The sequence below is a fragment of the Terrapene carolina genome, unplaced genomic scaffold, assembly GCF_002925995.2.
Source record: "Terrapene carolina triunguis isolate 2854851 unplaced genomic scaffold, T_m_triunguis-2.0 Scaffold227, whole genome shotgun sequence".
NCBI lineage: Eukaryota > Metazoa > Chordata > Testudines > Emydidae > Terrapene > Terrapene triunguis.
The window spans coordinates 1048970-1068060 of record NW_020664578.1 but is presented as its reverse complement, the minus strand read 5'-3'; the positions used below and the strand labels follow the sequence as shown (position 1 = coordinate 1068060).

Below are 19091 nucleotides of genomic sequence, written 5' to 3'. Positions count from 1 at the left end.
GGGGGGACCAGGGGGCAGCCCCCCTTCTCACCTTGGTATTCTGCTGCTCCCAGGCCCCTCCAGCAGCAGTTTGCAGTTGCAATACACCATGCACATGAGTCTTCAGAGGACCAGGAGCACTGCACGCTGGGACTGGTAGTCCTGCGTGGGAGAGCCCAATCGCAATGCATCCTGGGATTGGCTGCCATAGTCGTTCTGCAGCATTGCACTCTGGGATTTGTAGTCCCCTCCCGGGGGCTTGCTGCATTTCTGGGTGTTGCAGCCCCAACTTCCGGCCTCTGTCCGGTTGCATTGCATTCTGGGCTGTGGGGCGCCTTCTCCTCCCCCCTATCAGTCCTGTTGCATTGCATTCAGGGCTTTGCAGCTCCCCCCCCCCCCCCCCGGTCTTTGTCCTGTCGCCTTGCATTCTGGGTGTGGTAGTACCATCCTCTCTGCTGCATTGCAGTGTTTTGTGGGATTGGTAGTCCTAGTTTCATGCCCTGCTTTCTGGCCCTCTGGGAGCTGAGGCTGTTCTCGCTCATCCAGTGCGGAAAGGACATGTTGCATGTCAGAAGCATGTTACACATGTGTGCGCTGGCGTAGATGGATGCGGGGGGGAGGGTCACTTTCCATAGGGGCTCAGACAGTCACTAGATAAACGGACACACGGACAGAGAGCTGGGGGGACAGACAGGCAGCCTCTAGCAACCCGTACCCCACTAAGGAATGGGCAACAACAGATGTCCTCAGGGGATGCCCGCACACCTGTATCACAGTGTAGATGTGTAAAAAATGGGGCGACAAAAACAATTGTCAATTTTCCAACAGCATTTTTGACTTTTCAGCAAAAAAAAAATAAATTATTTTTTGAATACTGAAAAATGTTGGCTGGAAAGCAAAATATTTAAGTTTTCCAGTGTTCATCTTTTTGACATAAAATCAAAAGTTTCCATGGGAAGCAGATACTTTTTGCAAAAAAACAAACCTTCCCACTCCCACCCACCCCCAATTTTCCATCCGTTTTGTGATGGAGACTTTTTGACCAGCCCCGCCAGCAAGCCTTTCACTAGACACAACCTGATCTATTTTGTCCCCTTTGCGCAGATCATCACTTCGTAGAAACGTCAGGCTGGAAGGGACCTCAAGAAGCCATCAAGTCCATCCCCTGCACTGAGGCCGGCCCGGACCAAATAAACCTAGACCATCCCTGATGGGTTTGTCCAGCCTGTTCTGAAAACCCTCCAGTGAAGGGATCCCCCAACCTCCCTTGGATGTCTGTTCCAGAGCTTAACTCCCCGTACAGTTAGAAAGTTCTTCCTAATATCTAACCGAAATCTCCCTTGCTGGGCAGGTTTGGTTCATTGTATACATCAGCAGCTTTTGCCAGACCCATACACCTTTCAAAACATAGTTTCTATATAAGCTATGCATGGCCAATCTATCAAACCCATTCCACATCATCCAGAGCTATCGAGCGCTCTACAGCAGGGACTGACTGTCTTTTAGTATGTGCCTGTCCAGTGTCTAGCACAACTGGGCCTTGCTTCTGCCTGGGGTCTCTGGCGGGCGGGCTTGAATCATACGACATTCCCATGTGTTTTTATTCCATGCGGACCTGCAGCCGTCCCCTGGAGCACGTGGTTGCCTGGCCCTGTAGTAGCCACACTCCTGCCGCTTTCCATTCTGGTCATTACATTCCTACGGGGATGTGACTGCACCGCATGCTGGAAGCCTTAGGAATCAAGCCCATACGGCTCAGCACATCAGGAGCTGGTGCATTGCCGCTCTGACCTCCGGGCGCATAGCTGCCATGCCAGCCAGACCTCAGCACTTTTCAACAGAGACTTCATCAGCGAGGGGTCCAGGGTCAGAAGATAAGAACGGCCACACTGGCTCAGAGCAAGGGTCCATCTAGCCCAGTATCCTGTCTTCCGACAGTGGCCAATGCCAGGTGCCCCAGAGGGAATGAACATAAAAGGCAATCATCAAATGATCCATCCCCTATCGCCCATTCCCAGCTTCTGGCAAACAGAGGTTAGGGACACCATCCCTGGCCATCCTGGCTAATAGCCATTGATGGACCTATCCTCCATGAACTTATCTAGTTCTTTTTTGAACCCTGTTATAGTCTTGGCCTTCACAACATCCTCCGGCAAAGAGTTCCACAGGTTGACTGTGCAAATATTTCCTTTTGTTTGTTTTAAACCTGCTGCCTATTAATTTCATTAGGTGACCCCTAGTTCTTGTGTTAGGAAGAAGGAGTAAATAACACTTCCTGATTTACTTTCTCCACACCAGTCATGATTTTATAGACCTCTATCATATCCCCCCTTAGCCGTCTCTTTTCTAAGCTGAAAAGTCCCAGTCTTATAAATCTCTCCTCATATCGAAGCTGTTCTATACCCCTAATCATTTTTGTTGCCCTTTTCTGAACCTTTTCCAATTCCAATACATCTTTTTCGAGATGGGGCGACCACATCTGCATGCAGTATTCAAGATGTGGATGTATCATGGATTAATATAGAGGCAATATGATATTTTCTGTCTTATTCTCTATCCCTTTCTTAATGATTCCCAGCATTCTGTTTGCTTTTTTGACTGCCGCTGCACATTGAGTGGATGTTTTCAGAGCACTATCCACAATGACTCCAAGATCTCTTCCTTGAGTGGTAAGAGCTAATTTAGACCCCATCGTTTTATAGGTATAGTTGGGATGATGTTTTCCAATGTGCATTACTTTGCATTTATCAAGATTGAATTTCATCTGCCATTTTGTTACCCGGTCACCTGGTTCTGAGAGATCCTTGTGTAGCTCTTTGCAGTCTGCCTGGGACTTAACTATCTTGAGTAGTTTTGTATCATCTGCAAATTTTGCCACCTCACCGTTTACCCCTTTTTCCAGATCATTTATGAATATGTGGAATGGGACGGGTGCCAGAACAGACCCCTGGGGGACACCACTATTTACCCCTCTCCATTCTGAAAACTGACCATTTATTCCTACCCGTTTGTTTCCTATCTTTTAACCAGTTACCGACCCATGAGAGAACCTTCCCTCTTATCCCACAACAGCTTCCTTTGCGTAAGAGCCTTTGGCGAGGGACCATGTCAAAGACTTTCTGAAAAGGCTTTGCTCAGTCCTCATCTCCCTGCATCAGATGCAAGCAGGCACCAGGGATGATTGCACATGCCCAGAAGAGGCTCCAGGGGCACGCTGGGAAGTGTAGTTTTCTGGAAGCACTTGGCAATACTCCAGCTTGTCTCCATTTTCTATTCAAGCTCTCTCTCCTTAGGCGCTGCAGGCCTGGGCAGCTCTGCTGCCCCTGGGCTTTGCACGGCCCCGGTGGGCTGAGACCTCTCCTCTGCACGGGAATGTGCTTGTAGCTCAGGGCATGTTCTCTTAGGGTGACCAGACAGCAAGTGTGAAAAATCAGGACGGGGGGTGGGGCGTAATAGGAGCCTATATAAGAAAAAAACCCCAAAATCGGTCCCTATAAAACCGGGACATCTGATCCCCCTACGTTCTCTTCAGCAGAGAGGTGGCACATTTAAACCCACTTCCAAGCCCTCCAGCTCCCCCAGCCTGCTGTAGCTAAAACTCTGGGCCACGGAGGGGGGGCGTGCAGGTGTGAGTCTGGGTATTTCTTAGCAGCATCGCTGTGCTTGGGGTTTTTTTTACAAACAGAGGTGGCGGACCAGGCCCGCGTTCCCATGCAGTGTAGAATCTAAGGTTTGCATTCACCGGGCCCCAGGTAACCGGGGCAGGAAAGCGGGAGAGTTCTTCCCTTGTCTTATGATGTATTATTTGCCCTGCGGTAGCAGCCAGAGGCCCCGACTCGGATCGTGGCCCCATCGTGCCGGCTGCTGCGCCGACCCCACCGGCAGAGGCGGCGAGGTTTAGAGAGAGATTAAATGACCTGCCCACAGCCACACCAGGCCTTGAACCCTGCTCTCCTGCGCACCAGGCAAGTGCCTTAGCCGTAAAACCCCCCTGCAGCCAGCTTCTCGCCTCGCTCTCAAAGCAGCTCACGCAAGGGCTCACCATTACAGCTGGGGAAACCAAGGCACAGAGTGGGAAAGCAATTTGCCCAAGAGGACAGAGTGAATCGAGGGGAGTAGGTAGGTTGCTGTCACAGGCAGGCATAGCCCACGGGGCAGGGTGCTAATCTGGGATTTAGAAGACCCAGATCAATCACACACACTGTGTGTGACCTTGAAGTCACTTAAGCCCAGATTTGCTAAAGGTAACTAAGACCCACCAACCTATTAGAATTCTTCGAGGGTGTTAATAAGCACGTGGACAAGGGGGATCCAGGGGATATAGTGTACCTGGACTTTCAGAAAGCCTTTGACAAGGTCCCTCACCAAAGGCTCTTCTGCAAAGGAAGCTGCCACGGGATAAGAGGGAAGGTCTTCTCCTGACTCAGTGACTGGTTAAAAGATAGGAAACAAAGGGCAAGAATAAATGGTCAGTTTTCACAATGGAGAGAGGTAAATAGAGGGGGGGCCCAGGGATCTGTACTGGGACCAGAGCTGTTCAACATACTCATAAATGAACTTGAAAAGAGGGTAAACAGAGAGGTGGCAAAGTTTGCAGATGATACAAAATTACTCAGGATAGTTAAGTCCAAAGCAGACTGCGAAGAGTTACAAAGCAATCTCACACAACTGGGTGACATAATGGCAGATGTAATTCTAGGCTGGTAAGTGCAAAGTAATGCACATTGCAATATATCATTAACTGTCCATACAAACCGATGGGGTCTAAATTAGCGGTTACCGCTCAAGACAGAGATCTTGGAGTCACCGTGGATAGTTCTCTGAAAACATCCACTCAAGGTGCAGCGGCCGTCAAAATAGCCAACAGAATGGTAGGAACTATTAGGAAAGGGATAGAAAAGAAGACAAAAAATATGTTCTTAGGAAGTTGCCTACATTTCTTTAAAAATCTGGTTCTGAGCCACTTTGGACTTCAGATCCCCATCTGTACAAGGGGGATAACAGCACTGCCCTACCTCACAGGGGGTTGTGAGGATAAATACATTAAAGACTGGGAGGTGCTAATTAATGGGAGCCAGCTAAATCGCTTGGATCAGAAAGCAGGTAGACACCATAGGGAAGCCGCCACCATAGATAAATAGAAACCATAGGCAGAGAAGTAAGTACTATGGCCCACTGAAAGGCAAAGCCACGGAGCCTCAAAACAACCAACAATAAATACCAGCCACTCCTATAATAATCAACGTTTTTTATTGTCCTAGAGAATTGAAATCATCTACATTTTTCTGTGTTTTTTTTATTCTCTGTACTATTCCAAAGCTAAATTCAACAATAGTGTTCATCACAGCCTCAGACAGAACCAAGGCAGGGTTGTTTGTCTTTTATTTTCCAAATCGGAATACGATTACATCACATAGCGAGAAAGACGGGAGAGCGAGACAGAGAAAAAGAGGAGACACCTGGGCTCGGGGACAGGGAGAAACACGAGTTTAAAAATAAGGCAGACTACCAAAAAAAAAAAAAAATTTGAAAAATAATATTTCGCTAAACCAATGACTTTTCCAGCTACTCATCGTAGTTTCGTTTTTAAGAACATTTTTTAATATGTGTATATATATATATATTTTTTGGTAAAAATGTCATCCTATTTTTTTTTCCTTTTTTAAAAATATTTTGATAAATATTCCCCAGAAGCCTTTTTGAATTTCCTTTCGGATCCGTGACCGCAGGCCAGGCTGGGGAAAAACAAACAAACCTTCCATGCATATTTCCACAACGGGCGCTGAATGAATGTGTCTTACATCCTCCTGGAGACCTGGACTCAGGTTGCCACTTGGACCACAAGTGAGGTCTAGTTCCCGTTATTTTATAGGCACATTCCCTGGGGTCAAACTGGCGGCCCCTGAGGTTAGCGCTCTCTCAGACATGCTCAGGTTGGCCGTTCGGGGCCTTAATATAGGTGGAACTGGCTCTCTGAGAATCCCACACCGGGGCAGGGAGTTGGTGTAAAGGGGTAGATCAGGGGTGTGACCAAAGCATACCGTGCACTGGCTAGTCTCTGCTTCCCAGGGCCCCTTAAGGGACATGGGGAGCAGAGCATAAGCTAGAGCAGCCCCAAGGCTGCTCGAATTTAAACTGCAGACTGGGCAGGGCTTCTGCACGCCCATGGATCACAGGAGGCCTGATTTTCCATTGCCCTGTGCCTTCTGCGGTATGCTTTGGTATTGATTCACAGCCACTGGTGTAACTAAGCACACAAGGTGCTGGGTGAAGGGTAATTGGGCCTAGAGAGCATAAAGGAGCTCTAAAGCAACTCCCCCCCCAATCCCAAACACACCCCATGCTCTGAGCACAGGAAGAGCAACCAAGAATCAAGCCAGTGTCTTTCTCTGAGGCTTCAGCCCTAGACTTGGTCTCTGGCTACCCCATTTAGGAGTCCGGCAGAGCCCCTGAGGGCGCTAAGACTGTCTGGTGAGGGCTGGAAGCGCCATGGAGGCAGCACACCCCCAGCTCCTTGTGGTGTGGACACCCCCATTCCTGTCTCTCGCTTCCTGGGATGGTGGGTCTGAGCACACAGCTTCTAGCAAAGGTAGCACCCCCAAAATGGCATCATTGATGGGTTCCCCTTGGCCAACAGGAGCTGCTGGAATGTGGGGCTTTTGGAGAAAGGAGAGCTCCTTTAGGGGAGACTCCTCCTCACACAGATGTCTCCTAGAAAGGCTCTGCCCAACAACGGCCCACCTCCTGCCGTTGCCCAGCAGAATGCTCAAATGCACCTCCCAAAAAAGTCCTGCAAAATCAGAGGCCCTGCGCTTGAAAATCTTCCAGCTGTCTCTGCGGAACAGCAGCTGCCCTGCTAGTTCCGGGCGCTGAACACCTGGTACCCAGCTCTCCACCGGCCTGCCCGTGGGACAATCCTTGACACCAGTGCCAAACAAGCGGGTGGCATCGGTAGCATTTTGCACCCATGTAAACGACTGCACAGGACGCGGGGCGCTGGAGAACCAGGCCCATTAGACAGGCAAAAAACTGGGCTAGAGGCAATGCAGAGTCCGCTCCTGTTCCCATTCACGTCAAACGGAAAAACCTGCAGCAGGAGCAAGGCCAAAATCCAGAACTCAAGTAACCCACGTCCACCCTGCTTTGGCCTGCTGGAAGACATCCTGATCTGTGACCACGCAGGATCGACACGGAACCCCAGGCCCCATGGCTACATAGCCACACCAAGCCAAGCCACTAGATTTGTAATGAAAACTACTTTCAACCCAGATCTTTGTTCCGCCTCGGGGCAACAGTCAGCAGCAAAGTGCCAGCGAATCACTGCTCTATAGCCTCCAAGGTTTTTCTATCTTTGTCCTTCCACGCGACGGTCACGGATACAACTGGTTATGGGTGGGAGTGGGAGGGCCAGTACGGAGGGTACATTTTTTCCTCTATTGCCTCAAAAAAATTAATGTTTTTGAATTTTTTCAACTATAGAAAATTTTCCCCATTTTTTAAAAAGAAATGTAGTCAACATTTCAATGTTTGTCAAAATGGCCAGCCAAAGTTTCAAAATTCCAGCAAGAATCGTGTCAAAAAGTCACCATTCCCACAAGAATTGTGTCACAATTTTAAAACTCCAGCAGGAATTTTGACCAGCTCTGGTCGCGAACGTTTCGGAAACATCACGTGGGTGGGCAGCCAGTTGTATCAAAGCCCTCATGTCGTTGAGCAAATCTTTGGGTGTATCCTTTGCTTCCCTTAAAAGATTGAACTAGACTGGCGAACCCAGGCGTCTGAGTTCTAGGAAGGTCACTAACTGCACCCTGATGTCTAATGGGTGGAGTGGGGTTTTGGGGGTAAAAATCTCCAATTCTTTTTCTCCACTGAAATTTTCAACTGAAAATTGCAAATCTGCCAACAGCTCTCTAGCTGCTTGAAATACAGGTAAAATTGCATGCAAGTGGGTCAGCATTTTCCTCATTTCCCCCTCCCATAAATTCTGGAAATCTTGTGCCCGTCAGCAGCGTAAGAAAACACCCAGATAAAACACAGCAACATGCAGAAATCTGTCTGCCCATCTAGCCCAATTGGCCACATTATCACCGATCAGACCAAACTAGGACTAGCAGCGATCTGCTAATTCCAAACCACCACGTGGATGCTAGAAGCGTTAAAACACTTTAGCAATTCAGTTAAAAACAATAATAAAAAAAACCCTATTGAAATAAAGTAAGAGGGGTCTCTATATCAGAGTGCACACTTCATGGATTTCCGTGGGTTCACTCATTACCTCCCCCAATAGGAAGAGGGAGCAGAGTGTGCAGCCAATCGAGGGATTTCTGATCAGCTGAACACTTTGGAGGCAAGGGTTTGTGAGCTGTTGTCAAAAGAGTTCAGATCTGCTTGTAGTTTCCCCTGAAAATCTACAGAATGACACCAGGGACAGACTGTCCGGATTCTTGGGATCACAGACAGGATGGAAACGGCGGATAAAACTCGTCCATCTCCTTATAGGCATATAGAGCAATCCTTACCACCGCCTTTGAAATTTTGAAAATGAATTTAGTGCTGGGTGAAAGGTACTGGAGGGACAGCCCTAGGCCTCTTAATTCATAAGCTTGGGCCACACACATCATTCTACCATGTTTCCCCAGAGGGAAGAGTGGCTCATTTGGGCATTGGCTTCTCTGGCAGTCTCAACAATTTGGGGGTGAATGGTGACGGTTTTCAGACACGCCTGTCCCCTGGTCCAAGAGCCGTCAATCATCACACAAAGGCCACGAAATGGCGCAACCATCCTCCACTGCACTGGATCCAAAATGGGGCCCCAGAGACAAAGAACTTCACAACCTCCCACTAATCTCCTGTCTGGGGCTGGCTGAAAGTTTTTTCCATCAAAACTGGTTTTTGACGGAAAATTGGGTTTGTGGCTAAATGAAATATTTTGGGGGAAATTTCTGTTTTGCCGCAGAAATTTTGAATATATTTATTTTTGGGGCTGAACAACCAAATGCCCCAAAACAGATAGATGTTGATTTGGAAATGCTTCCACAGTGCATTATGGGAATCTCCCAAGATGCACCATGGCCAGGGGCTCCCAGGATGAACTGCTTCTTCTCTCTAAGAAGCGAGACTCTGGTGCATCATGGGAGATGTACTCTGACCAGGGAGTCTGGCCTGAAGTACAACTCCCATGAGCCTCTGCAACAGCATTTCCCAGTTGACTTTTTTCAGTTTTTGGCCAAATTTTTTTGGTATTGAAATTCCTGCCAAAAAATCTAAATTTTCCACAGGGATAAAAAAAAAAAAATTCAGCCAACTCTATCCCTGAGCCCTCCAATCCCATCCTGTCCCAGCTCAGCTAAACGACCCGCTGAAAGATGACCTGGTAAGACAGAGGTGCACATGGCTAGCACTTCCTGTAGTCTGCCTAGGACGGCAGCATGGCTGGGGTTTTATGATGCCTTGAGAAAGCGGGCACCGACAGCTGAGCATCACTCGCCACCGAGTTTGAGGGGAGACCTTGCAAGGAACGAGACCTATCTAAGACTGTCTGACAGACAGGGGCTATGGATGACAGCAGCTGGGGCAAAGCGGGACATTACGCCCCTGGTCTTGTTTAAAGGGACTCGTGCCCATTCACAGAGCAAGAAGCAGAAGCCAATGGTGAATCCCATTTATGGAGCAGGGCATGCAGTTCGGTCAGGGATCTCTCTGGTGCATCCTCACAAAAGCAAGATTCCCAAACCTGATTGGTGCATCTCCCTCTGCCATTGCTCTTCTGGGATTCAGAACTGGAAACAGACCAATGGGCCATGATTCACATTTACACAAAGGCCCCCTGACATTGCTCGGGCCACGGAAAGGGTCCTTCGGGCGCACTTTCAGGCCCTTTTAACACGGCTCATGCAGCATCCCGGGGCCTTAGTGTCAATGAGAATAAGGCCCAGTTCATCTAAATTTTCCGGACATCAAGGAAACCCCTCAAAAACAAAACAAATCTATCCAGCAATTCTTGAAAGAGACAGACGCCAACTCTGCCTCTCCTCCCCGGCTTTCCGGAGATCACCTGACTTTAAACCCTCGCGAAAGCGCCACCGAAGAGAAAGCAATTCGTAGGAAGTGATAGGAAACATTTTAAAAAGGCATGAATCGCTTTTATTTCAAATCAACTGATCAGCGCCCCCTAGAAATCACTATTACAAGCATGCGCCCTGCTACGGGTGGGCGGGGGGGGGGGGAAGAGGAGGGGAGGAGAGACGGGATGGTTCGTGTTACTGGTTTCTTTTTATTTCTTTTTTCCCCGAATTGCAGATGCGACGAGCCGATGAGGAACGAAACTGTTTAGCACCCAGGGAGCCCAGCGGGAAAGGAAGAGCCCAGACGATCAGCTCAGCTTGGGAAGGCCGGCCAGCTACAGACTGCGGGAGTGGAGAAGGAACAGGGAAGAACATTAAGGGGGATGAACGTTGCAGTGGCAGCAATCAGGATCAGGGCCGCATGGCGGAGGATAACGGGGGGGGCTGTCTCCTGCAATCGGATCCTGCCTGGAGCTCTCCCATCCAAGGAGTAACCAAGCCTGGCCCTTTGACCCCAGCAGAAGGGCGGAGGTCTTGCTTCCCATCCGCCCCCATTTCTTACATCCCTCTCCCCCTGAAGCGGACGGGCAAAGTCCTGCTGACCCTTAGGGCCTGATGCTGTGATGGGAACCAGCCTCCCTCCTCTGTAGGGGTGACGTGCCAGACCCCGCCCTCCTCCAGTCCCCTACCTCTCCTTGTGATCTCTGATTTCCTCCGCGGCGGCTTTCTCCTTCCCCTCCGGCTTGGCCTCTCTCGCGTCCGGGACTCCAGCGGGGTCGCTGTTCTTCTCTTTCTCCGCTTCGGCGGGGCTGGGCTTCTGTTTCTCTCCCTCCTTGGGGCCTTCTTCATTCTCTACTTTCTTCTCCCCTTCCTGGCCCTCCGCCTCTTTGGCGCGTTTAGGGGAGTCCTGCCAACGGGAAGGGGTCAACCGGGACCCACGGCGCCGCCGCCCCCTCCCTGCCCGGGCGCTGAGAGAGGTCCTGAGCTGGCTAATGCTAGGCCCTTGTCTGCAGGCACAGATCCGCTCCCACCAGCACCGTGGGGGGGTGTCTCTGATCTTTTCTCAAAGCGCAATCCCCCAACCCCCATCTCAGGGACCAGCCCTGTTCCCCGGTCTCAGGGACGGACCCCGATCTTTACTCCCTGAGCTCGGAGTTCCAGACAGCACTGTCCCCATGCCCTGGTCTGTCTCCGATCTACAGCCCGCTCCCTCCCTGGGCAGCTCACCGGGGTCCTCCCCCCCGACCGCTACCTCCAAGGCATCTTCCGCTTTCCGCTTGATCCCAGCCTTCTCGTTCTTCTCCTTGGTTTGCTCGTCGATCACCAGCTTGCCCTCTTCATCACTGCTGCCCTCCGCGTTGCCTTTCTTCTCACCGTCGCCCTCCGGCTCCTGCTCAGGTTCAGCATCCTCCGGGCAGCTCTTCTTCTGGGTCGGCTGCAGCGGGGGAGGGAGGACAGACAGACGGAGGAAGATGGAAGGGGGATACAGTTACTGCAAGGTGGTAGGAAGACCGGTGCCCTTGTCTCTGCCCCTCACGCCCGACAGCTGCTCCCCGGTGCCAGCTGCTGTCCAGGGTCAGGGATGGTTCTACACAGCCTATTTCTTCCCCCCACGACGATAGCACCTTGCAGCCGGTGGCCTCTCAAAGCACTGTTCAGCCGCGGCCAAAGGACACACAGAGAGAGCTGCAGCCACTTCTGGGGTGGAGCGTGACAACGGCTCGTGGGAGAGGAAGCAGAAAAGTTTCAACGGCAGGGGGAATTTAGGGAGGCGGGACTGAGTTTGCCGATTTCTGACCAGGACTCGGGCCAACACCCTCAACGCCTATGAAAAGATGGGTCTTGAATGACCCGAAGTCCTTGCTTTTAGCCATCTTCCAGAATATGGCACCGCCCAGAAGCAAAGCACCCTCTGGGGTACTGCCTCCCAGAGAAGAACGCCCCTCTGTGAATGCCCCAACCCCACTTGCCGAGTACCTAGAATGTCTTGGAGGTCTCCGATCCACAGCCCAGCCCTCGCTTAGCTAATAAGCGCTGACAGCGTCGCAGCAGAAAGCAGGGCTACTGCAGGCTACCCAGAGGAAAATTTTAGTCAACACAATGAGATTGCACAGCAGAGCCTTCTGCAGCCTGCAGAGAAAACCCACCCCCGAAACGTCAGTGCCGTGGGTTCACTCACTGATTCAAGTCATGGAAGACGCTGCTCCACCCGCCCCTTGCACCTTAAGAAGCTATTACTCTTGACAGGGTAAAGAGGACAGGCAGCGTGAGCTCAAGGTTCAAGCAGTGGACAAGGGCTCAAGGGATCTTGGTTATATTCCCAGATCTACCACTGGGTGATCTCGAGCAATTCGCCCCCTCTCCCCCCGGCCTCAGTTTCCTCTCCCACGCTTTGCTCGTGTGGCGTATTCAGACTGTATTGGACATACAGCTCCTCCCACCTGATATCGGTTGGGGTCTCTAATACGGTCATAACGATCATCATTAATGGGCAATTAAAACAGATTCATCCCTGAACCGGGAGCTGATCAAAGTTTTCCTGTAGAGATTCCCCACCCCAAAGCGGCTTTTCAGCAAAACTGAAATTCTTGCGAAAAACTTCTATTTTTGTCAAAACAATAATGGTGATATGGCTTTTCGCTGAAAAACTGAAAGCCAACGTTTTTTGATTTTACACCAGAACATTTTCCGTTTGGGGGATTTTGACTTTTCAACAAAGTTTTAGTCTAAAAATTTTCATGGGTGGGGAGAGGGGAGAGAGATAGTTTTCCCCACTGTCTTCGCTCCCCCCTGTAAGGGACTGAAGGAATAAGGCTCTCGTTAACTTCAACCAACGTTGGATCAGGGCAGGAGAGACTGAGGTCAGCTTTCCTGTCCTATCCCCATTTTACAGACAGAGAAACTGAGGCACAAAGAGGGGCAGTAACTGATTAAGATCACCCAGCAAACTGGGGAAGAGCTGGGAATAGATTCCAGGAGTCCCAGCGCCTCCTGCTCTAACCACTCGACCCCACTCCCCTCCCAGAGCCAGAGCCAGAATCCAGGAGTCCTGACTTCCAGCCCCATACTTTACCCACATAATTAAATTCCTTCTCCCCCTTGAGGATTACCTGTCTTTAGGAGAGTGGTATCTTGAGCTCATGCCTGAAAAGATCACTGGGTTGGGGTCACTTAACCCCTTCAAACCGCCCCGCTCACCTTCCCCAAAGCCCCGACTTAGGATGTCTCTCTCCGGTGCCTGTCCCCAGCAACTACAACCACCGGCTACTGGCGCACCCGGGGAGAAATCACTACTTCGCTCCAGTGGAAGACTCTTGGTTTTTTGCTGGCAAAGGTCCTGGGTTCGATCCCCGCCGAAAGCCGTAATGCCAGCATGGATTTGGCCATCGCTTTCTTGTATAACAAAGGAGCCCAGAGTGGAGTTGCTACAGGTAAAATTCACCTCTGGGCAAAGGATGTGCAGGCCTCTGCCCGAGGACAAGCTCTGCCCTACGGGAATCAGCCGGGGGCCAGCAGAGAGGTTTAACAGGTAGACGCACCTGATACCCAGAGGCTTTGACGGTCGGGTTGTTCTCGATCTCCCACAAGCCTTCGCTGAACCCTTTCCGTTTGTTGGGCTTCCCGAACTTCTCCTTGCACTCTTCGTAGGGGAAGAGGTCTTTGGGACCCAGGAACGCCCTGCATGGTGGAAAAGAGAAGAAGCAGTAATGACAGGCCACGCGCGATACGCCTCCACAGCACCCCCTCGCTGAGGATTGCTAGGCAAACGTTCCAACCGCAACCTGCCTGGGAGGCAGGATCCGCTGGTGAAACTGAGGCACCAGGCATGGAAGTAACTTGGGGATTTCAAAGGCATCTGAGGGAGAGAAACACCCAACTCCTACAGAAAGTCAGTTGGTCCCTTAGGAACTTCGTAAATCCCCACTCTGATTTCCTGGACCTGCCTTATCCAAGTTTTTTGTCGGTGAATTCAATATTGGGGCTTATTAAAAACAACCCTCCGTTGCTTCAACAGAACTCTGCATGGGGGGGGGTTGTTACATCAATGGGAGGGGGGGTCTCTTGAAACTTCTCCACGATCCAGATCACGAATGTTTCTACAGCTTCCCCCACCCGCCCAGATACAGCAAACCTGGATACATTCCTAGCACCACAATGATCAAACCAACCTCCAGTGGCATTAAATACCTTGATGTGACCCCACCCAAGCACTGAGATGGGAAAGGCTGCTGCTGGGTTGGAGGCAGACAGGCCTACGCTGGTTGGGGGGATATTAACATTTCTATTATTATTTGCATTGCAATAGCTCCTAGGAGCCCTAGCCACGGACCAAGAGCCCATGGTGCTAGGCGCTGTACAAACACATGGTCCCTGCCCCAAGGAGCTTACTATGGGAATATCTTGGTCTATTACATTCATCTTATTTTTAGTGTCGGTCTGTTGGAGGAGGGAAGCTCCCACCCACAGGGGACAGCTCTGGTTACACCACAGGAAAGGGGCAGGCACCAACGGAGACCATTTCCTCTCTGATGTCATTTCATGCTAGGCCTCCCCCTTGTCTTGCTCCCATGCCCCTCCCTCATCACCATCTCCCCTCTGCCCCGAGAGAACCTGACAAGGAGGAAGGCTGTCCCGGTGAGGGACACACCTCATGTCACGAGAGCACGGTGGAGGGTCTTGCTGGAAAGAGACTGGGTGCCCTTCGATGGCTCTGCTAACATTTGAACACAAGACCCTACCCTTGGCCAACTGATGCATTTGCCTTAACCCTGCTCATGTGATTCTGACTGACACCCCCGTCTCACTCCCCCCCACACACATTCCCGTGCCCTTACACACACGTGTGTTCCCCCGCCTCCCCGCCCCCATTTTAAAAATCTCACTCACGTTTCATGGGTCCCGAAGAAGAAGACTTGGTATTTATTGGAGGAGGATTTGACGGCGGCTTCTGGCATCTCGTCGATCTGTTCAGGGGACACAAATCGTGGGGTGAGACACAGAGAACGAACAGCCCCCTATGCCCCAACCCAAAGCCACGCTGAACGGACGCAGCTGGCCCCCCCCCCCCCCCGACTGTTCTCACCCAAGAGTTACACACACACACATAACTCACGCCTGGTTTGTTGAGGTGCCAGCGCACCCCGATCTTTACACGGCACCTCAACAAACCAGGTGTGAGTTTTTTGTGTGTGTGTGTAACATTCGAGCCTCAGCCGGGCACAACAATGCTCAGAGATGAACTGAGAACAAAGGTCAGGTTGTTCACCAACCCTTGATCTCCAAAGTTCTCCAGGAAAGAAGATGGAAATATTTGGGACACGTGTTAGAGGCCAATCGAAAGCATCCCTCCACCCTTCAGCAAAGGGTCGATGTATGAGCTTTAACAATCCAAATCTCCCGTGTTTGTACAGCGCCTTGCTCTTCCAGAGCACCTTTCATGGGCAGATCTCAAAGCGCTTCACAAAGGAAGGTCAGTGTCATTAGCCCCATTTTACAGATGGGGAAACCGAGGCTCAGAGCGGGGAAGTGACTTGCCCAAGGTCACCCAGCAGGCAGAGCCGGGATATAGAGATTGTGCAAAGAGCGGCCCAGGACAGACAGGTATGTGCAGCCTCGTGGATGCGCTAAGTGATGTCTCATGGCGTAGGCCGATTTCCAGTTACTTGGAAATGAATCATTTACTGACAAACACACAAGAAAAAAGCAAATAATGTGTTTAAGACGTAGTATCCAACTAGCTGCAGGGCTAGATGAGGAACGAAAACATTTATTGGCAAATTAAATTATTTGCCAATTGGCAGGGGAGGTGCTGGAGGGGATGAGAATCTTAACATAACACTCGCAGGGAATATTATGTTGCGTGCCCTGAGCCGAGGGCCAGGTTAGCCGAAAGGAGCTAGCAGCACCAGTCTAGCCTCGAGACGCACACGGATCAGGGCATAGGCGGAGATCAGGGCCAACATTGTTCTTGCCCCACAGAGCTCACAGTCTAGACAAAGGAAGGGTTTATTACCTCCATTTTACAGAAGGGAAACTGAGGCATGGGGCAGGACCAGGGATTAAAGCCAGCTCTCCAGCCCAGTGTCTTCCCCACACACCCACCCTTTCTCCCAGGGGGCTCTTAACCAGGCTTCCTCTGCCCAGCGTGAAGGGGGATTTTACATCCTGAGGCCTGGGCTATATACACCAGCCATCCCCGAATACACTGCCCCACCTGCTGCTGCTGCTTCTTTGCATGTGTGTTGCTCAGGTGGTCTGTCCTTGCTGTGGCATTATGGGATAGCTACCCAGAGCTCCCCCCCACACACACACGGCAGGGACCGTCTCTTGTTTTGGGCATGCACCAATCCCGGCTGAGGCCTCTGAGCACTGGCGAAACATGACTGGAATTATGAACCATTTTCCCAGAATGCACCAGCCAGGTGCCATGGTTGGTAGCAGCACAGCTGCACCAAGACAGGTGACTTGTGGCGGGGCTGGGACCAAAGCTGCCGGTCAGCACAACTTCCCCATGTGAGTTGTCGTCAGCCAGAGCAGTGCGAGGATCCATTGTTGCGCCTGTAGTGTGGACAGGACCTGCACGCTGGTTTTGTACCAACACGATGTATTAACTTGCTTTGCGATAGCGCCCGTGGCACCAGGCGCTGTACAAACACAGACTAAAAGGACAGCCCCTAACCCCAAAGAGTTTCCAACCGTCCTATGTCCCTGGGCACCGCGGATGGGGTAAATCAAGCTTTGAAGCACAGCTCTGATCCCTGGGCGGTCAGCAGCCCCCAACTTCATAGAACATGCACCCTGCAGACATTAATATATTGAACCTTGCAAACAGGGGCACGATCCTCTACCACCCTCGCACAGCCATTCAAACCAGTGCAAAACCGGGGGCCGAAACACAACCAAACCCCCAAGGATCTGGCCCGGCGTGAACGAATGAAATACAGCCAGAGAACCCAGTGGGCATAGGTCGGGTGTGCAAATAACCTCCGCAGTGACCATGGACATTTTACTCCGACTTCTGCAGGACACCCGCAAGCTCTCAGGCAGCCAATTAACTCCTCGCTACTAAATTATGCCTGCCACAGAAATAGCCTCCCTCTTGCTAAAAACCTTACTTTTCCTGCTCTCCCCCGCCCGCCTCCAAACCCAGCCTTTGCAACTGGTGACAACACAGGGCACGGCCCCGAAGAGCGAGAGATGATTTAGGATTGGCTCTTTTCCTAGCCAACTGTAAGCTCTTGTCTAGACTGGCTCAGACATATTTAGCTCAGCAAATTCGCCGGCCCGCGCTAGGGCCGTGTGCTAAAAGGAATGTCCGTTTCAGAGAATCTGGGGACAGTTGTAACAAAGCAGAAAAAAAACCCCACCCACAGATCAGATCCAATCAGGACAGAGCCGCTGGTCTGAAACATACATAGATCTGAATGTTGGGGGGGTGGGAGCGGGAGGTAGACCAAGGATCCCTGGATCTAGACTGGCAGAGGGCCCACGGACTTGGTGTAACTCTAAAACAGTGGAGTTGGCTCGCTGGGGTGGAGTCCGTTAGCAATTGGGAGCCAGAGAGAGCATTGGTGGGGGGAGCCACTTTGATTTGTTGCCACTTAATCTGAACCCAACCCTGCGCAGTAAGGTTCTTTCCACAGCACTACCGGGGTTGGCCGCTGGGCGATTAAACGGTGCAGCTGGAAAGGGGGCAAGGCTTTCAAACCGGTTTGGGCGCCGACTGATTCCTACGTCCAAACACAGCAATTTCAGCCCGCCTAAGAGGGCAACAAAGCAAAACAAATCCAAACGCCATTTAGCAACCAGCGGCTCTCTCTCCTGGCCCAATGAAACGGCCACGAATTCAATCAGGAACGTTTCACTGCAAGATTTAACGCAAATGCACATAGACACGCAGCCTCCAACCGGCCCTAACTCCTACGCCCGACGGTCTGCACCCATCTGCACATTGCAACAAGCTTCGGAATTCCCCACCCAGCCCCCTACCCAGATCCAGCTGCTGCGGGCAGGGAGCGTCTTTTGGGGCTGTGTTTGCACAGTGCGTGGTACCAGGGAGCCCTGACCAGGGCCCCAGCTGGTACTGCAAACACGAATAACGACCAGAAACGTTAATTTTTCTGGTTATTCCTCCGTTTTCCAGGATTCTTCCGAACTGGGCCCCACGCGGTGACAGGGTCAAACTGTTGAAAAACGATTCTCTCATGTGACGTTTTAGATCTTGGCAAAAATCCTGCACTGATGCAGGGGGGGGGCTTGGCGGGTGGGTAGGAAAATAAGCAAGGGGTGGGACCAGACCGAATAGTCTTGAGTCCAAGACAACATGGCAGTATCTTCTTTACACCAACGCTCAAGCCAGGAGTCAAGGCCCCTTTTCCAAATCACTGTCTCATGGCAGCACCAGACCCGGGCATTTCGGAGGCCTAGGGGGATGGTCATTTCCAGTACGGTATCCAGGAAAAACGAGCTGGGCAGAATACAACATGCAAGACCCAAAGCATCCCCCCCAACCCCCTTGTTTCATAAATCGCCCTTCCCCGCAGCAGCTGGTCTAGGGAACACGACACCATGACACAGAGAAATTCCTCTGCCGCCACACACCTCCGCTGCATGGGGTGTCTGACTTCAACCACAACATTAAAATTCTCCACAGCAGGCTGGGATAACAATGCAGCTTTTCCACTTGGCTGGGGATCAAAGGCTGCCCTGCGGGATGTCTGGGGTGGGGTGGGGTGGGGGAGCTAGGGGGTGGGAGGTCATATCCCGGGGCCCTTTGCATGCAGGGAATAGAAAGCCCCGCGCCTAAAAAGAAATAATCACTCCTCCAATGTCTGCCCTCCACTCCCTCGGTTTAGAAAGTAGGCAGGAGTGGGGGAAGGGGGTCAATTGTAATTGGATTGGCTAAAAACCATCTAGAAAGGCGAGGGGCGCTGTTCAAGTGATGCAGCGTGGGTTAGTAGTGGGGGGGGGGCTGGGAATCGGGACTCCTGGGTTCTAATCCCAGTTCTGGGAGGGAAGCGTTGTCCAGTGGGTTAGAGCAAAAGGCCC

The 19091-nt window shown here is 51.3% G+C and overlaps 2 protein-coding genes across 2 annotated transcripts in view; both read right to left on the bottom strand.

Moving 5' to 3' along the window:
- Nucleotides 1–138, bottom strand: part of MRPL24 (mitochondrial ribosomal protein L24) — a 3777-nt gene extending 3639 nt beyond the window's left edge. The window contains exon 1 of the mRNA XM_024217380.2: nucleotides 32–138. The gene's annotated coding sequence lies outside the window, so the exon portion shown is untranslated. The remainder of the gene's footprint in view (nucleotides 1–31) is intronic.
- Nucleotides 139–10265: 10127 nt separating this feature from the next.
- The window catches only part of HDGF (heparin binding growth factor), a 30850-nt gene continuing 22024 nt past the window's right edge, over nucleotides 10266–19091 (bottom strand). The window contains exons 2-6 of the mRNA XM_026656254.2: nucleotides 14931–15007; nucleotides 13583–13721; nucleotides 11296–11478; nucleotides 10733–10950; nucleotides 10266–10385 (exon numbers count right to left, since the gene is read on the bottom strand). Of these exons, the coding sequence (XP_026512039.1) occupies nucleotides 10379–10385; nucleotides 10733–10950; nucleotides 11296–11478; nucleotides 13583–13721; nucleotides 14931–15007 (624 nt within the window). The 3' untranslated portion in view covers nucleotides 10266–10378. The remainder of the gene's footprint in view (nucleotides 10386–10732; nucleotides 10951–11295; nucleotides 11479–13582; nucleotides 13722–14930; nucleotides 15008–19091) is intronic.